The sequence below is a fragment of the Zonotrichia albicollis genome, chromosome 5 (assembly GCF_047830755.1).
Source record: "Zonotrichia albicollis isolate bZonAlb1 chromosome 5, bZonAlb1.hap1, whole genome shotgun sequence".
Classification (NCBI taxonomy): domain Eukaryota; kingdom Metazoa; phylum Chordata; class Aves; order Passeriformes; family Passerellidae; genus Zonotrichia; species Zonotrichia albicollis.
The window spans coordinates 26,128,421-26,153,693 of record NC_133823.1 but is presented as its reverse complement, the minus strand read 5'-3'; the positions used below and the strand labels follow the sequence as shown (position 1 = coordinate 26,153,693).

The following is a 25,273-nucleotide window of genomic DNA, read 5'->3' as shown; positions in this document are numbered from 1 at the left end:
TAAACTTGCAATGCAGAAGTAGTAATCGTGAGGTTGTCTCTGAAAGAATTTCATGTTGATATTTTAAGAGTGTTGGAGCTTTTGTTTATTTCCCTAAGGATTTATGTAGGTTTCTGTCTAGGCTCAGTATCTACATTTTCTTTTGCCTCTGGAATTTGAGTGGGAGAGCTCTGTTTGCAGTTATATTGTATTCATTTCTATGGCCTCTTACTCTGATGTGCACAAAAGAGAAGAGATTGTTATTTCATTCTTTTTTATTTTGTTCTCTTAATGTACCACTCACCTACTTTGTAATTTCATTGTAAGTTATTTCTTTGGTGTCTTTGTTCTTTATTCTAGTGTAGGGAATCAGTTACCTCAAGTACCAGCATCTGATTTGGCAGGTTGAACATTGAAATGATTGATCAAGTACTCTTTTAAAGCCTGTAACAGTTGCATTCTTACTACATCATGGGGGTAAAGTATTCCTAGTGAGGCCTGTCACATTGATAATTTCTTCCTCTTAAATGTATTTTAGTATAATGTACAGTATAATGTGCAGTTTGCACAGTTGTACTTTTGACTCTGATTCTGTCCTTTGTGAGAGATTGCATTTCTGATTTTTCTAAAAAATTTCTCTGTTCAAAAATGGTATTCTGCTCAGTGCAAGCATCACCCTTTGAATTTAAGCCATGTTTGCATACTGCATTTGTCCTAGTTTTGGCCATCTGTGACAAATCACAGGCTCGACTGAGCTAGTATTAGTCTCTAGTATAGACAAGGATGAGCTGCTTTTTTCATCTGTTCCAGCTGCTTCAGCTTCAAGAGAACTAAGATCCAGTGATACAAAACATCATGTTGCCTGTTCCCTTGGAGGCTTACAACTAAGGCAGGTCACCAGCAGGTGTCATGCCCCAGGAGGGTCCCCTAGTACTGAGGACTAAAGTTAGATCATGCAACCCTAAATATGGAAAGTATTTGTAGAAGTATGGTCTTTATAAGTATGCATAGCTGCATCCTAATCTTGGGAGCATTGTTGTTACAAGAGGCTTGTCATCTGACTACGGTGGACACTGCCATCTCCTTGAGGCAAAGGTTGACTTCTAATTAAAGAGGAGGTCCAAATCTAATCAGGGTGTTCCAACCACAAGCAGTAATTACTGTGTTAAATCTCTCTTTTGCTCTATAGCATAATAATTTGGTTGAAGCAAAAGAAGTACCTCAGTGATATCACGTTTTTATTAGGCAATACTTTTGCTTGGAATAGATGCTTAGTAAAAAGAAACAGCTTTGGTTTTACTATTATAATTCAGCTTTGGTTTTACTATTATAATTCTTCTCTTTCGTGTCATTGGACTTCTGCCTCTCCATCCCCTCACACACCAGTATCCAGGATCTAGTATTAGAATCTGTAAGAAGGTTATAGAAGTGAGAGGACTAGAGGAAATAGCCTTAAGCTGAGACATGGGAGATTGAGATTACATAATATTTTGTAAAAAAATCACTGTTATGGTAGTCAGGAATTGGAGTAGGTTGCTCAGGGAGGTAGTGGAGTCACCATCCCTGGAGGTGGTCAAGAGACATCTGGATCTGGTGCTGGATGATACAATTTAATAGTTTAGTGGTTCAGGGGTTACAGTGGTAGTGCCTGGTTGAACTTGATGATCCTAAAAGTCCCTTCCAACCTTGATGATTTTATGATTCCATGAATACAGTATAGTTCAAACAATCCTGATATCATTTTGTGATTGGACCAGGTCAGGAAGTTTCACAGTTTCTTTGGACAACTGTTTTTAAAACCACTGTATTGTTTTATTGCCTTTTTTCCATGGCCCCCTCTATTATAATAGGTCGATGAATAGCTAAAAGCATGTAGTGCTCCTGACAGGTGAAGGTAGGAAGAAAGAGAAGAATATGATGGAACAAGTACATTAATGACAGCTGCAGGAGAGGCTTTCTCACTGCACCTTACTGGTGTATAGCACAAAAGATTATTTGCTTTACTAGTCAATCTATCTTCTTCCCTCTAAGGTTGTTGACAAGGAAATGAGTTCTGTTAAATGAACTTTTTACAGTGTTAACTGACTAGAAATGTTTTCTGTTACACCATTTATTTTTTTTCACCAAAGACGGATCTGAAATGACAACACAGTTCTGTGATGCAACTTGAAGCCAATTCTTCTTGTTCTTTTCCTTGTTATTTGGCAGAAGAGACAGACCCTCACCTTGATATAACCTATTTTCATGTGGTTTTAGGGAGCAATAAAGTTTTGCATGAGCATCGTTTCTCCAGGATAAACACCCCCAACTCCCTCAGCTGCTTGTCACAAGATTTGTGCTCCAGTGCTCCAAGATTTGCTCACCAGTTTTGTTGCCCTTCTTTGGACACTCTCAGCGCCTCAGTGTCCATCTTGTAGTGAGGAGCCCAAAACTAAATACAGAATTCAAGGTATGGCCTCACTAGGGCCAAGTACATAGCAGCAATCACTGTGTTGATCCTGCTAGCCACACTGTCTCTGAGACAGGCCTAGAGGACCACCTGGATGTATGCTGGCTCATGAACAAACACTATCAACCAGCATCCCCAGGTCCTTTTCCACAGGCAGTTTTCCAGCCATTCTTCCCTCAGCCTGTAGCAATGCCTGGGGTTGTTGTGACCCAGGTGAAAGACCGTGCTCAGGGAGGGTAATGCTAGAGCACATGGCAGCGATTGTGTCCAGATGGTTCTTGAGAATCTCCAGTGAGAGGGAATCCAGAACCTCTCCGGGCAATTTGGCACAGTCACCTGCACAGTAAAAAAGTCCTTTCCTGTGTTTGGTGGAACTTCCTGTGCATCAGTTTCTGTCCCTTCCCTCTTGTCCTGTTGCTTGGCACCACTGAGCAGAGCCTGGCTCCATCCTTTTGTCACCCTTCCTGCACATACTGAGACATTGATGAGGTTCCCTCTCAGTTTTCTCAAGGCTGAAGAGGCTCAACTCTCTCAGCCTGTTATTTTAAGTGAGATGCTCCAGGTTTATCATCATCTTTGTTGCCCTCCTCTGGACCTGCTCCAGGAGCTCCATGTCTCTCCTGCAGTGAGGAGCCCAGAACTGGACACAGCACTCCAGATGTGCCTCACCAGAGCTGAGCAGAGGGACAGGATCGCCCCCCTTGCTCTGCTGATACTGCTGAGAGAAGTGGTACTTTGTATTTATTAGCCGACAGTAGGTTTTCATTAGGGTTTTTTTGAATTCATTCACACTTTTAGCACCTACAGTGTGTTGTGGCAAGCAGTGCCAAAGCTTAACCTTACATTGCATGTTGAAAAGTCGCTTTGGCTCTTTTGAGCTTGGTGTCTGCTAGTTTTTTATAATACCTTCTATGTTCTGTACAGCAAGAGACTGAGCTGTCATTCCCTATAGCTTTGCTGCTTCTTGAGAAAGTTAAAATGGTGTTGTTCTGCTTTTAAATAGATCATGTCAATCAATTAGGTAGTCTTAAGGAAAAGGTCACTATTACTTTTGGAGGCCCAAAGGCATTTTAGCAATAGGCAAGAAGGCTGACTGATATAAGAAAAAGGACAGGAATGATTTACTGCCTTTGGAATTAAGGACATCACTGAGAGTGGAGATTGGAGAAATTACCTGCTTATGTTACCTGAATTCAGGGCCTTTAAGTTGAAATGGAGATTGAAAAAAAGCAATACTTATTTTCTACTCCTGTCCCTGTAAAAACTATGGATCAAGGGCTAGAGGTCAGAGATGAAGAGGTAGTGATAAAAGAAGGGTAACCCCACTGGTTCCTGGTTTTTCTGGGGGTTTTTTTATTTGCTGGGGTAAGCTGATACTTGTGGCTCTTTTTAATTTCCTCTGCCTAATTCACCTGGTGACATGTGGCACATTGATTGAAGTGCATGGAGGAGCACGTGATAGAGCTATGTGTTTGGGGGATACTTACAGGTGAGGGCAGGACATTGATACCTGTGGCTGTGAAATGTTTTGGGGAGGTATTTCATACTGACAAGGTCCGGTTCAATCTGTTCTACAAGGTGTTTGTTTTTGAAGCTAAATTTAGTTGGGTGGCAAAAAAATGATAGTGATTATTTCTTCCAAGTTGTAATCCTCCATTAGAGACTGCAGTATTTACTGTCCTGCCATATAATTTGAGGTCCCTGATGTTGTAAGACAGCCAGGATATATGATTGAGGGTGGAGGGAGTTCCTTTTGTCTTGTAGTATGTTTGCATGGTGACTTGCTCAAAGATGAGATCTCTGGAGAAATGTCCCCGGAGGTTAAAAGCCTTCTCTTGGTTGTTGAGGTAGGTATTTTGTTCTTACAGCAAATTCAGTGCTGTTCCCACCTATCAGGATTTTGCAGTGGGATAAATGCAGGTTTTGTAGGCATCAGAATGACTTTAAAAATTTCTTTGGCTCTGTGGATCGATGCTTCTCTATCACTCTTGGAAAATAATTTGAGTATGTATAAACTTGAATGCTTTTCCCCAGCCTGGGCTAGTGAAGGTGTTAACTTTACCTACACAGTATACCTTACCAACCTCCTTGTAGAATCAAAATTAAAAGACTTGAAAAATAATCTTTGATGCGTATGTTTTTGTAGTTGACCTTAACTCAGAGTTGCTGGATCATTGTGAATGTATAAAAAGGACTGAACTTTAAGGTCATGTTTAAACTCAGAGGTAAACATTGCATTCCTACAGATATGTGAATGTATGGTTTGTTGTTGTGTAGTGCAAATTTCTGGTGAATCATTTTCTGTGTTTTGCAACCAAAAGCTTTATGAATATCTGTGTCATAGAAGAAAAGGAAGCATTTCAAGGAGGGCAGGGGCAAAGTGTTCATGAAAATATGCCATTTCTCTGACTGAGCTGCATGCAGGGTACCTTCTCAAAAGACAGGTCCAATGAAGGGTGTGGTTTTGAGATTTTATTTGACAATTGCTGTGCACTGTGCATTCTGTAAGGGCCACAGTTACAAGTTCATGGATCTCACATACTGTAGGGTGTAACTGGGTGAGTCAGCAGTACATTGCTACAAGATGTGATCATGCATGAAAATTGTTTTACTTTTGTGAGATTTTAATGTAAGAAGGTTGAAAATTAGTGTTTCTGCTGCTTGTTAAATTATTTGCTTATAAGTACAAATGGCCTATTTGAAACTAGTATGTTTCTTTATATGGATGACCTTGTAGTATTCTTAAACACATCTTTTGGCTGTTGGTTCACATTTATGTTGTACAAGAGGTTTTGGTTTCTTTGTTTCTCATTTTTAAGTACTCAGTTAGAGCCTTACTTTGTTTGGTACATATGTTTTAATATTTCTGTCATGTAGGCTGTCCTTCACAACAAATGCCTTTACTGCCAACACACATCTATAATTAAAACAATGAGGAAATTCCCTTTGTTTCCTCACTCAGCTAAAGGTTAAACTCCAGCAAATTTCATGCTGCTTGTTTGACTCGACTGGCCTGTAAGGAAGTTGAATTAGGCTGAAGGAGCACAGAAATCAATCCTATGGCATGAGACTTATCAAGGAACTTGGCATTGGCAGTTGTTGTACTTTGAAATTCTCAAAGGTGTTTAACTGATTTTTTGGCACTGAGGTCACACCAGTGCTGATTGCTTCTCATAATCCCAGTTCTGTGGGTTAGATTGAACTTTACATTTTAGATCCCAAACATCTGTCTTTTGTATTGCAGTGCTGGAATCATAATGCTAATGTTTGACTAGGCAAGATCCAGACACTATTTCAATGCTGAGTGTAGAACCTATTAGGTAGTGTTTCTGGGAAGTGAGACTCAATGATTCACCTGTCGGAGGCCTCAGTTGCCTCAGGATTCCCCAGGAACTCCTTCCTTATTACTCTAGTTTCTTCTCAAAGGATGCACAGCAATTGAAGCAAGCGGGTGTGTCTTTTACAGATTTTTGCACGGGAAACAAACATATGTAGGCAAAATCAACCTGTACCTTGTTGCCTTGGTCTGATTACTGCTGTGATGTCTTTGAAGTCTGTATACTTGCAGGCACCTGAGCTTTCTCCACTGGATTCCTCACCTGCAGTATATGCATCATCTGGGTCTTGCTGAGTTCTTGTCCTTGCAGTCAACATCCTTTTGTTCTAGCTTGTTCTTCTCTGGAGCAATGTTCTTTTGTGTTTCTATTCTGAAGCTTCTCTGTTTTCAAAAGTCCAGCTGAAATATACACATCTTTTAATTTCTTTGGGTGATTTCCCCACCCATTCCCTATTGTTTTCGTTTTGCTGATCGGCAGATAAGTGATTTAGTAGGGATTTAAGATACTCACTGCTATAAAAATAGTGTTACCTATTTTGTTACAGTCATTATTAATGTTTCTAGTCAGATGAGAACATTGACATACCACTTTTTCCCTTTACAGTACTTTAAAGATAATCTTACCACTATACTCATATGTTCTATGAAATATAGAAACTATTTGAAGAAAATCTAATATTCATGCTTTATAACAGTTAAAGCCCTGTGAAGACATCTTGAATCCTGTGGATCCAGATTTACTGGTTTTCTTTATGCCTTTGTCCTGCTCATCCTTCATGATTAAACCAGGTTTTATTCATGTGTGATGTCAATTACAAAGGTTCTGGAGCTCATTTAGCCACCAGGTTATATTTGATGTACAGAGATGTATGAAGCAAGCAGAATGTCCCATCAGTGGCTAGAGAAGGCTTTGATTTACTGACTGAAATGCAACTCCAAATAGTTGAATCAAAAAGCCATTCTTTAGAAATAGGCTTTGTTTTGTACTCTTGAACTGTAAAAGTAGGGCACTGTCATCTTTCCCCATGTGCAAATGCAGAAGCTCTGTAGACTTTAATGGTACAATATTTCCATCAGCAGAAGCTGCACTTTACATCTGAATTGTTCGATTTGAAAGCGCTGGTTCTTCCCTTCTGTTTTTTAACCTGTTACGTTCCTGAATATCCTGTTCCTATCACTATAACAATTCAGTGATACTTTAATTTACATTTACAGTGCTACATTGCTATTATGCTATTATTAAAATTATAGGTGTTTTCTACTCCTAGAATTATTTACTACCAAGATTAAATTGCCATTAATCATAAATACTATTTACTGATTTTAATCAAAACATACTAGCTGGCTTATCATAACAGCGAGTGTGATATGTTGATAGATGGCATAGTGGGGGGCCTCTTTAGCTGTTACAGGAGGGCCAAAGTCTTCTTGTAGCGTGCATTTTATTGGGAGCTGAAATCAGTCAATATGCAATGAAGACTGAGAATTGCTTGAATCATGCCCCAGGCATTTATTTGCCTTTCTGGAATGGCTGTGTTTATACAGTTGTCTTGGGGTTAGGGGCAGTTCAGCTCAGGTTGTTGACTGAAAGAAAATGCTCTAGGAAATCTGTCTAGAATGTCTGTAGCTCACAATCAGGAAAGAGTTCAGGGTGCACACAAACCAAATTACTCAGATTCACAAAAAATTTGGGAGGTGTTTCAGCTTCAGGGTCTAAGCTGGACATTATTAAATGTGGAAGCTGTTGTAACCTCGTGACTTGTAGGCTGCTGTGAGAATTGAACTGTGAAATGTTATCATCTGCTGCCATGATTTGCTTTGACTTCCTGCCTGTGTTCTGCCTTAAAATTGAAGGTTTCATTGCTAAAATATGATCCCAAAGTATGACAGTGACAAGCACATGAATATGTAATAAGTAGTTGAAGAAACAGCTAGAGAGCAATTCCTGAAAGGATTTCCCTATGCTGATCAATGTGAGCTGTTTTAATTAGCTGAGCAGCTGGATTTTAGCTGCTGCTTAACTACATCCTCACTTGTCCAGACAGTGGGAAGTCGCGGTGGTGGCATTCATTAAGTGATGCAGAAGCAGACATCCTCAGCATGTTGATGAGGATTGAATTGTTGCTGGACTTAATTACTGGTTCAGGATTTCTTGCTTTTGAGGCTGAACCCAAGAGAAAAGTGAAGTGGTGTGGGGGTAAGTCTTAATTTCTAGATGACCTATCTGTACTATTGAGCATGTGATTTCTTAGGTGACTAGATCTTTTCTAGCCTCCTGTACCTGCAGGGCCAGGACAATACCCCATGATCTAGCAGAGAACATGCAAGTGTTCATTTTACAGAAAGGCTGTGGGGACAGGCTGCTGCCAACTGTGTTTGTTCTGGTGCTCGTCTGATCTCCTAGTGAGCCAATATGGATGATCAGCACTAACAGGAAAAAAAAAATAGAGTCAGCTGATAATGAAGGATGAGAAGAGCAGCTGACATGAGGTATAGCCAACATTTGGTGATTTACTGTCAGATTAGTGGCAGAGTCATGGACTTAAGGTTTGTTTTGTCAGTGGAGCCTGAGCTGCTTACCCCAAGGACTGCTGCTGGCCTCCCTGTCCACTCCCATCGCTTCTCCGGTGCTACCCTGATGCTCCTGTGGCTCTGCAGCCAGCTGGAGCAGTTGGCCTGTCTGGCTGAAAATTAATCAGGATATTTGGGATGGGATTCTTTGTTGTTAACAAAACCATGTGGCTGATCCAGCAGACTTGTGGCCATGCCAGCAGTAACACAAGAGAGTTGGTGGAAGTGGTGAGCATGGGGAAGGCAGGAGTACTGGCTGTGCACTGTCTGCTTCTCTGACACTGATGGGGAAGGTGCGCCTGGACTCCATGTGCCATGTCAGCTAATTTACACTGTCAACTAGAGGACTGGGGCTCCTCAGCAATGGAGGCATGGAAGCAGCTGACCACTGTGGGTGCATTTCAGTAAATTGACTTCCACAGGATTAATACACTTCTGTCTACTGCACCCACATCATAAATTTGGGATAGCTGTGAGTCTTCTGTTCTAGCTTTAAGAGCTTTTTGGTAGAACTATTAAGTGTGCCTTTGGCCTGCAGGTGGTGGTAAATATGATCTTTTGCACAACCCCTAATTTAGCTATTAAGTTACTACGATCTTTATGTAATTCAGTCTGCAGTGAAATAATTTAGGTGATATTTAAAATCTTTTGTGCTTGGAGTAATGTCTTCTAATAAGTTTTTAGGATGCTGTACTGTAGTACTCTGGCTGTTATAAAGATGGCATGATTTCTAAAGTAACTGAGAGGAATATATGATGCTTTTTATTAAACTAGTGTTTTGCCTTACAGTAATTTCAGCATGAGCTATTTTAAAATTTTTGGCTCACATTCCAAGAAGTCACAAGACATTAAAAATAGCGACATTTTAATTCTTTTTACTCTGTGTGTGAGTATAAAGCAGGGTAATAACCATCACAATTAGACATACATTTAACTGTTACACAGGTATGTGAACTTAAGGACTGATACTTTATGAAAAGCTTCATATAACTTGACATAAAGGATAAATTTTGAGATGTTGGAATAAATGCTTGAGAATATTAATTTTTTAGAACAAGTGTTCATTTTTCATTATTTTTGTTGGCTTTTTTCCCTCTTTAGGCTTTTATGTTTGTCTAGAATGGTGTATGAAAAAAGTTCAAACAGTTTTCCTGTAGAATGTTCATTTTTATGTCAGTTTAGATAAATGAAATAAAGGTCCTGGTTCTGATAAAGGGAGCAGGCAATGTGAAGGGCTGCTCCATTCCTGCTGAGAATCACATGCAAGCCAATAGGAGGGTGTGGATGTAGATGACAAAGAGATGCTGGGGCAGGCTAGTAGCTTGGGTTGTCTTTTGTATCCCAAGCAGTATCACAACCTGTAGAGCAGAAGGCTGTAGATAGCCAGGGGAGACCCTCCCTGGATGGCTGTGGTAGGCTCACAGGCAGGAAGGGGACAGTCAGAAGCCAGTCCCGCCTGTGATCTCCAGAGGCAAGTGAAATCCATCAATCCTCTTTGTGCTTAACAACCAAACTGCCTCACTGTCAGCCAGCTTGTGGATGTGCCCATGAGGTACCCTCCACTCGACTGGAGACTCTGGTATTCCTGAACCAGCTAAAGGACCAGGTGGGTGAAAAGATAGCCCAGAACCTCCAGGCCTCTTGGCTTAGGTAGCAGTCCTGCGCTGGGCAGACACAGCTCCCTGCCTGCTCCCTTGGAGATGGCTGTGTGGTATGAGCTTTATTCCACTCAAACAACACCTCCCCTTCCCTGCTCTGTGGGACTGCTGAGGTGAGTGATGCTCACACAGTTGCTGTGTTGGGTCAGGAGTCACCCTGCAGGAGCAGCCTTCTGAGAAACCTGATAGCTACACTGAAATTGTGTTTGAAGAGAGACAGTGCTCAGTCAAGGAAGTGTTGAAGCACAGCCCCAGATGAGGGAGAAACCATGGTTTATGCACAGTAATTGCACTTACTCCGCTGAACAGTTTACAGCTCTTTGGCCAGAGCAATTTTATTTTCCTAATGTACAGATGTGAAATATACTTTTGAAGCATTTTCCTCAAGTATTTATATTTAGAAAACCTGTCCCTGAAACACAGAGTAGAGCCTGCCAGAAAGAGTGAGTAGGTGTTTAACAACTTGAAACACACTGCTCCAGGTTCTTTATCTTTCAGAAATGGTGACCCATAGGACCCTTTTCATATTGCTGCCGACTTGAAGTACCCAACTGCTTTCAGCATAACAGGCACAGCAACTTACAGATCCCCTCTGAACTTACTGAGTGCGTTTTTCTGGGTGCAATGTGAGTTTTGAGGAGCTGGCAGGGGAAGCTCATCAAAGCTATTGTCTTCGCTGGAAATGAAACCAGGTTTGTGATTTAAATTAACAGTTAGTAAGGTCTAAGATAAGTGTGCAGATGTCAGAGGAGTTGCTCTGGTTGTTCAGTCCTTCCTGCTAGAAGATGGGGGGGTGGGTTGGATGGCTAGTTTACATCTTATTCCATATTAGATATGACTCTGGTGTTGTTCCTGATGTTTGAGATTCTTTAATACTTTGGAACTTCCTGCTCTCTGCATGGTTTTCTTCCAGCAATGTGAGTTTGAACTTTGCTTGTGTACATTGCAGGGTGGCACAGGAACTGCTGTCTCCCATCCCCACAGCTAGTTATTGTCACACTGTCCCTTCAGGACTTCTCATGTAGTTGTGGGGGGAGTCACATTTTGGATTGATTACTATTTCCTTGCCATGTGCATTTATGAGAGGTTTTTTTCTGCCTTCTGGTTCATTGCTGTGCCTTATGAACAGGAGGAGGAGGTGGGAAAGAGGCAAGAGCCATGCAGTACAGTAATTGCTGCAGCTCCTACCTCATCAAATAGGAGAATTAAATTTGCTTTGGTTATGTTAATTATTTGGATGGCTTGAGAGAAAACATGTCATTAACCATGGAGCAGAGGAGTCACTTCTCTCTTTGCAACACAGAATAAGAGACCAGGAATTGCTTCCTATGGAGAAGAGATGGGTAGGCTCAGCATAAGGTATGGGTAAAATCACCAGCTGCCCCAAGAGCAGCATCTTATTTAAATTACTGTGGTTTAGTATATAAGGAAGTTATGAAGTTTGCAGTTCCTTTACAGGGCTCCATGGGGGAAAAAAATAATGTGTCTACTGTCGTTTCCATGTTTTTAACGGGCTTAAATAATTGTAAGCTAGATGTGAATCAAACTCTCCTGGGGGTAGGAAATGTAGTGCTGTGCCAAAAGGTTGTTGATGAGTGACCTGTTAATGGAAAGTGGGAAAGAAAAACTGTCTTCTAACAGCTTGTTTTGTCTGTGAGCTCATATATTTTCTTATAGAACCATGTTATACTGGGTTCTAAATTAGAGATAGTCGTATATTTGGGCTGCCTTGCTGCCCTTGATATATCCATTCTTCAACTTCACTAGGTTGGTTTCATGAGAGATTTTACTTCTTTGTTCTTTGTATTTTGATTTAAAAAATGTTTTCTATGTATCCTTTTGGTCTTCATGCCATATGGAAAGCTTGAACTTGTGTCTATGTGACAACTCCTATGATTTCCAGCCAAAAGTACTTGCTTTCATATAAAAGTGTTTATAAGATTCTGAGGCAAATTGCAAGGGGTCAAAGGGCTTTTGCCAGTGCAAGAAAGAGCTTGTTCCTTGTTGTTCTCACTCATACATGAATGTGCATACTTCATAGATTTCTTAATTTCTGCCTATGAAGCTAAGGTAAATCCTGAATTTAGTTTAGAAAGTTACTGCTGCTCCAGGAGATTTCGGATTTGTGTTACCAGACTTCAGTCTCCTTTCTGTCTGATAATAAATATGATTAAAACCCTAAAGATTGTAGTTATTCAGAAAAATAAAAGCAAAATTAAAGCTTCAAAAATGAACATCCAAAAGAAAGAGACATGAGATACAAGGAGCTAAGAAAAGTGTCCAGGGTAGAGCTGTGAGGAACACACAACTAAAAGTGTTTCTTAAAGATAAGGCTGTATTTTGATGGGACACTTTAAAGGAAAACTAGAACCCTTTTCTGCTAAAAATGCACAGTGAAATATGACTGATAGAAATGTTTTCTAAAGCAGCTTTGCAAGCAGTGTGGATTGGGGCCAAGCCACATTTGAACTATTTCTGAAACCAGACAAATAGGCATTGTTTATCCTAGACTAGCCAGACTGTTTCAGAAAACAGTTCAGTCAGAGCAACATTCATTTCTAGTCTTAATTAGTTTCCAGAATGACTGTAGAGGGAGGACGTTTTTTATCCACATCCTTTTTGACTGTCTCTTTCTTCTCTCCTCCAAATCCCCCACTCTTCATCGCCCTGGAGTAATTGCAGCCATCCTGTGCATGTGGAGCTAAACTGAGCCCTGACAGAGTTGGTGTGCTGCACAAGGGCAGACTCAAAATGCTAATGCACTCCCTGTACTAACATTCCTGCTGATGGAGTTTGGTGCTGGAATGTTTCTGGAAAAGGCTTGATTAGTATACCTTTGTTTTGTTGTTTAGATACTGTATTAATTTGAACCAGATACACTCTATTTATTTTCAGCCTTTAAAAAGTCCATTCAGCTTCTCACCAATAAATATTCTTTATCTCTTGTGCTTAAAAGAGAAAAAAGAGAAAAAACCCTTCTCGTCTGAACTGATTGGTTGGTTGGTTTGTGTTGTTTTAATTCCTCTGTAGCTTAACACAAAGTGGAAGAATTTTAATACCCTGTTCTTCAAATTGCAGCATTTCTGAAAGTGGTAATCCCAAATTAGATTTGATTTTTACCTGCAAAAATAGTAGGGACTGCTGTATCTCTTAAATAGAGCATTCAGAGGAGAGGCATCAGAAACCTTAGTCTTACTAAGAAAACAGATGAGTTGGCAAAAGGAAACATTTTTCTGTCCCTGCATATCAACAAATATTTGGTCGTGTTGTTTTCCTAACCCCACCCACCAAGTTATTACTGAAAAATGTTATCTCAACTGGAAGGGAAGACAAGTAGTTAAGTAATTGTTAAAAATATTTAGCAAAGGGTTGTATGTTTTTACTTCACTGTGTAAGTTTTATTTATTTATGAGAATATAAGTCATTCAATACTTGCAATCGGTAAATATGCACACCCACATGAGACAGAATGTGAACTTCAAGACAGAATTGAGAGACATAATGGATTTAATAATTGGCTTTCTATCTTTGCAGAGTTTTGAAGCCAAGCTGTAACCTGGTTTTCATTAAAAGGGGTTGGGTATGGTTGTATAGTCCAGGAGTTTTGGACAAGTTTCTCTAAGATAACAGCACAGGGGAAAAATAGGCTTGGCAAACCCTTTACAATATGTGGGGAATTTTTGCGTGATGTTACTTAATTGTTTTCTCTTTGAGACATTAACCATGTTTTAATAATTCTTTTTTCTTCAATAAGCCAAGGACCCTTGTCATCCATAAGAGCAGCAATCAAGAGATGTAAGTTTACTTTTCCTTTCTGAGAACTGTAATGTTGTAAGATTGCTACATCTTTAGTAACTGTTTAACTTGGTATGCAAAAACAAAGTAGCTGTAAATAAGTAAGCAGTAAGCTGAGAAGCTGTAATTTCTTTCTCTCTTTCTTTATAGACCATCTCTTTGTTCCTTCTTTCCAGTTGCAAACATTTTCTTATTTATGCATTAATGCACCTGTGCACAGATGTGATCCTTCTCTGAAAAGCTTGGGTTAGATGTGCCGAATGTTTAGTTTGTTTGACAAAATAGAAGATTTTTAATAGAAGAGTTCTCTACAGAGCTGTAGAAATCTGCAACTGCTTATTCACTTTACTGGGGACAGAATTAGACTCCTGTACTAGGCTTGTTTTGGAAAATAAAAGATTGTTTATAAATCTTGAATGAAAGTCCTAACTCTTCTTCCCTGATTTCAGCATTTAAGTCCTTCTCCCCTTTCCCTACTCATGATGTTTCCAGGCAGAGAGTTTCTTTAGATGCATCTTTCGAAGTATTTTATGCTGTTACTTTCTTCCCCTTTTCAGTTTTATTTATTTTCAGTCCATGACTTTTTAATTTCATATTAATGAAACAACCCTCAGGATTCTGCTATTGGGAAAAATAAATTAGTGTATGTAGTGCTGATTTGTTTCTCCTGGACCTATTAGTCAGGGACTCATTAGTGTGGATTAGATTGGAGGTAGTGAAAGGGCATCATGAAAGCTTTACTCAGAGTTTGTCTGCATGATGCTGTCCTTAAAATGCAGCATTTTATTTGTGCTGTTGCTGCCACAGATGGAAACTGGAAAACAAAGCACCAGATCACAGAGGGCCTTTTGTGGTGGAGTCAGAAATTGATTCAGACTGGCTAAGCCCCTGTACCTTGCCAAACTGAGAAATCATCTACGAGATCATTAAGCATTTGATATCTATGTTTTTGAAAATGCAGTAGCAAGTGATTCTCTGTTTTGAGGCATAATCACATGAAAATCCAGTCAAGAATCTGTGGCTTGTGGTACTTACTTATTAACCTGTGAATAACTATGATGAAATATAAGTACCATGTGAATAATTCAGACAATAAGCTAGCAAAATAACATCCATGTACGTAGCAAGGCATCGTTTATGAAACTATAGTTTTTTGTATGCCATTACCCAGTGCTGTTAGGATGGACCTATATAACAATGGACACAGAATAATTCCTAACTCCCCTTGCCTTTAATCTGGAAAAAGTATGGTAATCTCTGGACAAGTGTATTTCCCTAACAGAGTTAGAAATCTGTCTTTCTTAATCCCTGATTCTTTGAGCTCTTACTCTCAGATTTGGAAGAAACATGCTAAGTATGTGGAGGGTTTCAGCTTACCCACCTGTGGACAATGCTGTATATCATTTTGTTTTGATAAGTCTCTCCATTTCTTGTGGCCAGAGAGAAGGAGGATTTATTTTCCTTTGGCACCCTGACCACAACTCCAGTTAGAACCACAGTGTCATTTTCAGTTCATTGACTGCTCCATAGGATTCAGAAAAGTGAGCCCAATGTAACCTGAAGGAAGCAAGCATGTGAGCATGAGATTTGCTCAGGAGTAATCTTTTGATCTCAACTCTTAAAAAGTAATGATGGTCTCAGGCCTAGATGCCCCACTCTTATGCAGCTCCCACTGAAATCAGTGAAACTGTTTCCATTGATGGCAGCACAGCAATGTGCACAAGAATGGCAAATGAGGCAAGCCAAATGCTGCAGCAGTGAGACAAAGGGGAACAGTGTTTTCACTCACTTCTCCACCCTTCCAGACCAGTCTGCAGTTGGGAAGCAGGGCTACAGAAGCAAGTCTCTTATCCTAAAATGTTGGAAGAACCTGTGGGCTTGTTCTATTCTCATTCTGTCCTAAATAAATACATGGCTGAATGAAGGATGTGTAACAGCTTGTATGCACTCTGAAGCTGTGGCTTTCCATTTGGCAGTTTTGCAGCCATTTTTGGCTGTGGGTTTTGTTTGTTTTTCATTTTATTTGTTTTGCTTGGGGGCTTCCTAGGTTCTTTTGGCTCCCACTTTTTCCCAACCAGATCAATTACGTGACCTCATTCTCTTCCCCATCTGCACAAACATTTGGGCTGGCATAATGCAGGGAATGGTGCAGAGGCAGGAACATACAAGGCAAGGAAAAGTGTAGGAAGGAATGAAGTGCCTTCATAAATCATGATTGTCAAATTTGACTAAAACTACACACTTGCTCTAAGGGTGTAGTTACAAAGATTTAATTCAGTAGCAGTCCAGCCTCTACTGTGCCTAACAGTCAGATCAGATGTGAAAAAGATACAGAGGGCTACCCTGAGGGTGGGAAGAGGAATCCCTGTAACCCCCCGTGGTTATTATTTTATCAGTTCCCTCCCTGAAATTGCACAGAGAAGCACTGGAGACAGGAAACAGAGGCAGGAAAGAGACTGCTGTTGGGGGTGGCATTTTCCTTCCCCTGTGCTGCTGGTGGTCTGAGCCTAAGGTAAAGTGAGACAAAAACTGTACAGACAGTGATTATTTTTTTATCACAGTGAACTCGTTGTGGAGTCACATGAGTGCTAGCGTTCACTCAAGGGGAATCAAAAATCCATGTTTGGAAGGGGAATTGGGCATCACCATCTCTTTAGCTATGTTCAGGCATTAAATCAGCCTAGCTACAATGTCAGACAATCTAATATTTCTTTGAGGTGCCGGGAAACAGAACCAGAAAAGGAGCAAGACCCTCCCCCTTGTGCCAAGAAACAGTTTGGGAGAAAACTTCCTTATTGCAGAGATGCATGAAAAATTCCAATTAGTTTGAACCTCCACATCTTTTCTTCACAACCATTTCATACAGAAATAGTCTAACCAGATGTTGGGTGAAATTAAGGCGCTTTTTTCTGGTGTTGGCTTGAGGATTATCTGATCATTTTGGTGTTCCCTGAAGAAGAATCTGCAGTCATGTAACACCTTTGATATTTTAAAGACCGCAAGTGTGGCCTCTTCCATGGGAACATTCTGTCAGTTCTTCAAACTGCATTACTTTATAGGTAAGGAAGGGAGTATTTGCCCACTCTTGAGGCTTTCCTTGAAATACTATAATGAATAACCTTTGTTCCTAATCATCTCTATAGTGAAACAAATTAGTGAAACAAATTACTTTTTAGTCTAATAGTATCCATATTTCATAGATTTGGAAGAAATGTATAACCTAGTTTTAGAAAGAAGCTGTGTTTTTAAATATTAGCATATGTCCTTGTTGAAGAAAGGCTTGATCTGTTTGAGGCTGTCTTCCAGTCTTTAATGCAAAATTAAACTTGCTTTTAAAACACTCTGCAATGACAAAACTGTTCAGTATTTCATACAGTTTTGCTAATGGAAGCACACATGTGTGTTATGCAGTGTGTACATTGTGGAAGCACTCAATGCCCACAACAGAACCTATCTCTGAGCAGATCCTTGATAGCTTACAAATTATTTTTGTATTGCCTTAAAAGGTTGCCCAAAAGATTGTAATTTCTAGCCCAGCTGTCTTCTAAAGGCTCAAATCTGCATGTCAGACTTCTGTTGCCATCATCTTGTCTGTAGCGTTGAACTTTATGGGTTTGGGGTATAATGGTGCTTGTACTTACACAGGCATTTTGATCCCAAATCTTAAGATGCCCCCTGCACCATATGAATGTATTTCAAGTACAAATGACATATTAAGTACACTTGAAAAGAAGGAGCCTGAAAATAAACAGTAGATGAAAAAATTTGAAACATAAGTATGCAGCACAAATGGGATACCCTTTGCCTCCACACGTTTAAAAATAATTGAAAAAGCCCACTAAATAGTTCTTCTAAGAAATATGTACCAAAGAGGAATCTATAAGTCACTGATCTGCCCTCTATTTACAGTATTACCCTTAGTACTTTATGCTGTACAAGGTTACATACATTTAGATGCCTCATTGACACTGGCTAATAAAATGCCTCATTGACACAGAAATAAATACTGTTAATGATATGAGTTGATTTGACCCCCCCCCTCCCACACCAATAAAGTTATAAGATGAAAAAGTGAGGTTTTTATGCACTGATATTTTCCTCTCCTTCCCCTTCTGAAGCTATTTTACTTGTTTTATGTACATACCCCTAAGCATGAGCTTCTGGAAATGTTAGTGATTCTCACCCTGAGCATTCTTATTGTTGAAGTTGAGAAATCAACTGTTTTCAGTTGTCCGTGTATAAAGCAGTGCTGAAATACATTTCCATCGACTCCCCTGATGGAAGAGAGGTTTTTTAAATCTTAAAACTGTCGTAATTTGAAATCTGTATTTTTCTGATGGAAAAATTAATAGTATGCTTTTTCAAGACAATCCACAAAGGGAAAGAAGAATGAACTTAAAGGTTCAAAAGACCACAAGGCTAGAAAAATGGCTGCAGGTTTTTTTCTTGTATTTTTAAAGTCAGATATATACTATATTTTAACAATTCATGTTCTTTCATGGACTTTTTAATTAAAATTAATTTCTTAGAATTGTGAAGGAATAAAAGCTGTGCAAATAAAAGCTGTGGGGACAAGGATTATTTAGAAAGGTTGTATTTTCTTTTCCCTAGCACTTGTGGAATACCTGAGAGCAGAAGATGCAATAGCATTCATCTCTGTTTCTACTGTGGATTTAAATCTTCTTAAGAGCTTCCAAAACAAAATATGTTCTAAAAGTGTGGTTGTAAAAGAATGTGACAGCAAAAGTAGAGGAGATGTTGACAGAAGAAGGGAAGACCTTTGTCAGTGTTATTAAAAAAGAAATGTTTATATTAAATGTTTATATACACATGGAAGTAACTTGATTCCATTAATGCTTGAGAGATTTTTTTTTTCCAGAAGAATGAGTACATTCTGAAAATGTACATGATGGTTTGGGCATTAGTCCTCTTAAGGGGACTTGTTTATATATTTATATATCAATTAGTAAAGTTATTGTATATAAATATTTTAAATATGTTGTTTTCCAGAGGGTTTGTTTACTGGAATTTTGGAGCTTGATGGATTACATAGATACCTAACTAGTTTTGGTTTTTTTTGCCTATGTTAAGAAAGGAAAAAGGTCTTTCAGGCTTTTTTTATATTTTTCCTGTTTAATAAATAGAAGCACTTTGATAAATAGAAGCACATTTAGAGTCTCACAGGATGAAAGAGCTTGTGGAATTTATCCAGAAATTAAGAAATAGTGGAGTAAGGTGACAGGTTTTTCAATTCAGTTTTACATTCCTCTTTAATTAGCTTTTATTTCTCCTGCCTTTATCATTGGACTTGGGCTATAACCCAAGCAGATGTATTGACCATGTTTACCAAAAGAACACTTTCTTCTGTCATCTTTACAAAAGTGATCTTGGATTTGATTGGTTTGAGTCAGTTTGGGGTTTTTTTCCCAACATGTGTGTTAGATCAGTGCTATGTTGAGATCTCTGAAGAAGAAGCTGAAGGTGAGGTGTTTATTTACTTAGTCAGACAATTTTTATAGAACTGATTTAGATGTGAAATAATTTGAGGTATGCCTCTTGCTGGGATCAACCTGCCTGCCCATACCTCTGTGGTAGGGGATCCCAACTTCTTTGTCTTGAACCAAGTCCTCAGTGTGAATTATTATTTTTGAAGGGGAGAAAAGGCAGACCCAAATAAACAAAAATTTTAAACTAGAAAAACCATTCAAAGAGATTTGATTTCCCTCTCCTCATTCCCACTGTGTTTACTTGCTGAGCCATACAGTGGACATTTCCATGTTCAGTTATATTCTTCATGGTTAATTTATTGCAAAGAAAATTTCTAAACAGCCACTGTTAAAATTGGCATGCGACTAGAAATAAAATACACTTTTATTTTCATTTTTTAGGAAATAAAAAAGTGAAATAAATAGTGTTGTGACTAGACATTACAGTAATCCCCTTACAACACTGGCACATGCACTCTCCTTGCATGACTAAGTCATTTGATCATGACTTCTGGCACTCTGAAGCCTTGGTTTGTTCTCCTTTACCTCCTCTTTGTCTTCTGTAACCCCTTCTTTTTTTCCTCTAGCACTCATGAATAGTGCACATCCAAAATGCCCTGTCGAAGAGGTATGTCTGACACAACACTCTGCAGCTCTCCAATCAAGTATGCTTTGCTGATTTTGGCTAATGATGCTGTGATGTTGCACAATAACAGATCCTACCATTTCCTTAAATTGCACTTGCTGTGCAAAAAATTTTTCCTTTGGATAATTTGTTTTTCTCTCTAAAGAAATCCAAATGAAAAAGCAGTGTGGCCATTGAAAAAAAATATTTGAATGTAAATATGGCAAAACCAGAAAAATTAAGAGGTCAGGATTTGTTGATTTTATGTAACTTAAAACATGTGGTTTGGAAAAAAAAAAAGTTCCTAACTCTTAATCCACAAGTGATTTAAACTTTAGCAAATATCTAGGAATATTTGCTAAATAATAAATAATCTAGCAAATATCTGGGAACATTTAGTATTTTCTTTTTGCATGAAGGAGAGTGAAATATCTTTTTATGTTCTGTGCCTTAGTGCCTTTCCCTTCTATAAAACAAACAGAAAGAGACACTAAATAAGATTGAAGAGCACATCTCAGAAATTATTCATTAAAAGTAAAAGCCCGCTGTGTTTAACACTTCCTTTTGTTTAATCCATGTATCATTTTAATGAAAGGAAAAGAAGTTTCAACTCTTGGTTCCCCACAATGCAGAATATAGGCAGGTATGGAAATGAAGAAGACCGGGGAAAGGACCATCTCTCTTGGTGGTAACTGGGACATAGAGAGACTTTAAATGATTATGAAACTCCACTCTCACTATTTTAAAAACATCTCATATTTAATACAAATATTTTTTTTAACCTTGGCCAGTCTTAAAATCTGGGATTTAGGATCACATGCTCTATGTTCTGCATTTCATTGATAGTGGATTGGTAAGGGCTCAGCTATTATCCTCATATTGCTATGACAGTATATTTTAACCTCTTCAAATTTTTGTTTCCTTTCTTTAAATAGCTTCTCGGAACTCTAGCCATAGTGATCAACAGAGGGATAGAAGGTATGATGCTCTTATTTATATTGCAATTAGATGTTACTGTAAAATTTGTTAAATGGTGTCATAGTGTTACTTTTTATGGCTTTCTCCTCTAGTTTATTTTTTTCCTTGTCTCTATCCTTAGTGTGTTTAGAGTAGACTTGGAAAAAAAAATAGAAATACTTTGATTTTTAAGCACGATAGGTTAAGAGTTTGAGGAATTCTCTCATCAACTTTTATATGTGTCCTCAAAAGGAGAATGCAGCCAACCATTAAACCTCTGCAGAGTTGTTTTATTTTCCTGACATCTATGTACAGGATCACTTCACAACGAAAATAAGCACACTTTCAAGCCTCCTTTCAGGTTCTCAAAGGGTATTGAGAAAGGAGGTCACCAACCTGGATTGCTGGTGAACTGAGTCTCCCATTATTTTAGATGTGAAGGAACTGTACCCTTCTTTTTTTAATTTTTTTTTAATAGTTTTAAAAGCTATGCTTCTGCAGCTTTTTTTCTGTCAGGAGACCAAAGCTTCTGTAAGCAGATACTTTATCTACTCACAAAAGTCCCTTTTCAAAGTGGAGGTTTTGTGAGATCCTGGATGGATCAGTGGTGCAGCAGGGACCATGGCCTGGGAGCACAGGCCACTGCTGCTGCTGATGCTCTGGAAGAGCAGGTACAGTGATAAACCAGGGGTGCCACCTGAGGGTCCTTCACTCTCATGGAGGTCTCTGCAGTACTGCGTGATGGAAGCAGATAGGCCTGTCCCAAAGGCCTTGTGAGCCTTGCTCTGCCCCACTTCAGCGCCCTGGAAGGCTTCCCTTGGGGTCTGAGGATACACAAGGTTTTAGGTATCCAGCCAAGAAGCAGTTTTAACTGCCCTGCTGTTTTCAGACTGTAGCTGGCTAAGGACAAACACACGATTAGTTCTCATTATCCCATGAAGACTAAGACTTCTGCCATCTAATTGAGTTACACTTGTGTTTAAGTACTTTAGGCATTTAAATTATTTCACTGAAGCCAATAAACCTACTTTTTGGCTAAGGCATTTAATTAGGGGTTTTGAATGGAAGCCTAAGTATTTGTTAGAAAGGTCAGGTAAGTTGCTTTGCAATCATGGAAAAACACATTTAGGTAAATAAAAAAAAAAAACTGAGCTATTTTTATTTCCCATTCTGGGAAAACCTTGGGCTGTTATACTTTAAAAGAACTATTTGTAAATGTTTTAGGCAATTTTTCCCCTTTGCATTCATTTCCAGGCGTCCTGAAATTACAATAGTTGCTGCTGAACCCCTCCGGCCATCCTCCTGGTTTCCAGGTGCAAGTCCGGTCTCTCCTCAAGGATTAGGATTCCCTTCTGCTTCATCTCATGCTCAGTGGAGGAGAAATGAGCATCTTCCAGCTGAGGTGAGTGTGAATTTACATAAGACATTGATTTACAAAGGTAAAAAGCTTGTTAGATTAGACAAGAACACTTTTTGCTTGCTCAGACTTTCATCACATTGAATAGAAGACTATGACAGTGTTCTTTTCCTATGTATATGTTAATTTAGTATTTTTTAATTCATATGCCAATTTTTTCTTAAAGTATCATATCTGGATGTACCTTAATATCTATATCTCTATTTTGTAGCTTCCTCCATCGTACGAGCAGGTGATAAAAGAAATCAATCAAGTGCAAGTCAATACAACAAATAACAATAATGCTGCTGCTCCTAGACATACCACTACTTCTGCAACACAAACTGACTTTCCAGAGGAACTAATCAGCCATTTGCCAGGAAGTAATGTAAAAACTAGTGTGCCTGCTCACTGGGAATCTGCAGGCTGTCGAGGTGAGACTGTTTTGGATTTCCCTGTGATGAAAACCTTACTCTGTCTTCTGAAGATGAACTTTATTGTTGGTCTGTGCAGCATTTAATATGAATAACAGTTAAATTTCTGTGAATTATTACTACTATAAATTTCTGTAAAAATCCTTTCTTCTGGAAAGCTACTATTGCATTCAGAATATCATTGAATCTTGAAAGTTTTGTTCAATTCAACCAAAATGACAGTCAGAACTTTGGGGCCTTAGGAGCTCAGATATCTTACCAAAACAGCAGCACTTCATAAATTTAGACTGAAAACTGTGCTAACCAAGTTGGGGAAGCTACTATACTCTTCTTTGGTCTGGATTTTGTTTGAATGCTTCTCAGTGCTGCAAGTTAACAGGAGCTTTTGGACTCAGCTTGTAGATACCAAGCATTTCAGCAGTCTTCAGCTTATTCCTAAAGTTTGTATATTTTTCCATTAGTATTTTAGGGACAGAACTGTATTTTTACAAGCACTAGTAGAGTTCTCAATGAAAGGCATCATATTTACTATCCTGATGGCAGTCAAAAAAATAACATACATGAAATGTTCTGGAACAGATAAGTAAAACCTTTTATTTTCTGTTAGCAGGGCAGAGTCCTCTTAAACCTCCTAGGCCTCCTGCAACTCTTCTGTCTAAGTCTCCTGCAGAAAATGAGAATCCTTTAATAGTCTTTGAAAATCCTGAAGGTCAGAGGTGCCAAGGAAATCCCAGTGCTGTGATATGTCCTGTGCCAAAACCAAGATCAAGAAGCAATCTCAGACCTGTGGTCAAAAGTACTGAAAGTAAGATAGACAGTGGAGAAGTGAACCAGCCCAATGCAAAACAGCAGCAACCTCCAATTCAGCAGTCACCTCTTCTGGATGAGGACAGCTTACTAGACAATCACTTGGGGATGGACAGCATGAGTGCAGAAAGGAGCCAAAATAGTATTGTTTCAAGGATCAAAGTTTTTGAATCCCAAGGCACTAATGATACCTCAGGATTATCAAAAAAGCCAGAAATTGCCCCTCGTTCATTTGTTCCAAGATCTGTTGCCACTAAGAAGCCAGTGATTGCTCCAAAGCCAGGGGTGGGCAGAGTTTCAGAAGAGTGGGATGCATGGACTGAAAGCAAATCAACACCTTCCAAGGAATTGCAGCCTCAGCCTGAAATAGTTGGGAGCAGTGTTGTAACCAAACCTGAACTGCCAAAGAAGCCAAAACCCAGCCTTGTTAAAAGTAGCAGTAGTGATTTTCTTGATGCAAGGAGTGGATCACTTGCAGAAAACAGCGATGGACAAAAGAGATTTCCTGTTCCTGCTCCAAGGCCTCTTGTTCCTAAGAAGTCATGTTACTCAGAAAATCCTGCCCTTTCTTTGGCCTCACTAAAACCAGTTGCTGCTCCTCCACGGCCTTCTGTATCTGCCCAAGACAAGGTTTTAAAGTCTCTGGGGGAATTATCCCCTGCAGCCAGCTCCCCAGCACCTGCTTTGCAAAATGTACTAGATGTGGAAGGAGATCTGATCAGTTTTGATGATGATGTTTTGCCCCTAAGTCCAGCCTGTGTAGTTAAAGATAGCATCGGTTCTGAAGCAGCAGCAGGTAAGAAGAAAATCTTTTTAAACTGTTACTATGGTTATTCTTTGCAGGTGTATCCTGTGTGAGTTACATCTACCTGTCTTGTTGGGGTTTATGTGTGTGTAAGAAATCTTTGGTTTTCTGTTATGCCAAGATCACTATGAAATTACATGGATTTTAAGACTTAGGAGATTTCAAGGCTGTATGTATCTCAGAACTTGTCTGCTGGATATATTATGTGATTACTAAAATAATGATAAAAGACTTGATCTTATGTGCTAGATGTCACCTCCAGAACGTGTAACAGTTCTCTCTGGGGAACTTGGGACAGTGTATCTCTCACCATCTGATGTGACTCATTTATGTGAGTGCCTCAAGGTCTGTAGTGGAAACCTGGTCATCTGAAGAAGGAGCAGTGTTTGTGGCATATAGGAGCACTCATGATCAAACATACTGAGGTGGTCTGTCCATCTCACCAATGCCTACTTATTTTCTCTGTCCTGTCTTTCTGTCTTGACATGTGACAGCATTCTTGTAACACAGTTTCAGCTTCAGGGTTTTTTTTAATAAATGAAAATAATTAGTTCATTTGGACAGATCAATTACTATAACTACATTCCTTCCATAAACCTTGTTTGATACTATTAGATACTTGGGGTCAAATTTTTTTAGTGCTGTTTTTAGGTAGTTTAAGACACAGCTGCGTGTTGGGCTGTCATCACATTTTATTGCAATAGGTTTTGCCCTCTTAATATTCAGTATGTCTGGTTTAGTTCACCAGCCCCATTCCAATCTAGGGAGAGTTCTGTTTTAAAGCAGAGGGTGTGTCATACAAAAGGCTCGTTTAAGGGAGTGGCTAGGACTTAAAATTTTTTTGTTAGCCTCATCTATTAGGTTTGCGTGGCTGGAGTTTGATATTGGGAGGCTACAGGGTGGCTTTCCTGAGAAGCTGCCAGAAACTTCCCCCATGTCTGACAGGGTGGGAAGGATCCCATGCTGAAGTAGGG

At 39.2% G+C, this 25,273-nt stretch overlaps 1 protein-coding gene across 3 annotated transcripts in view; it reads left to right on the top strand.

Moving 5' to 3' along the window:
* SH3D19 (SH3 domain containing 19) overlaps positions 1 to 25,273 on the top strand; it is an 81,573-nt gene that overhangs the window by 25,630 nt on the left and 30,670 nt on the right. The window contains exons 3-8 of one of the 3 annotated variants that reach the window (XM_014266525.3): positions 13,749 to 13,789; positions 19,863 to 19,903; positions 20,836 to 20,878; positions 22,112 to 22,259; positions 22,486 to 22,687; positions 23,295 to 24,290. In XM_014266525.3, coding sequence (XP_014122000.2) covers positions 19,888 to 19,903; positions 20,836 to 20,878; positions 22,112 to 22,259; positions 22,486 to 22,687; positions 23,295 to 24,290 — 1,405 coding nt within the window. In that variant the 5' untranslated portion in view covers positions 13,749 to 13,789; positions 19,863 to 19,887. The remainder of the gene's footprint in view (positions 1 to 13,748; positions 13,790 to 19,862; positions 19,904 to 20,835; positions 20,879 to 22,111; positions 22,260 to 22,485; positions 22,688 to 23,294; positions 24,291 to 25,273) is intronic. The other 2 variants (XM_005486363.4, XM_014266524.3) reach the window with 2 other exon arrangements.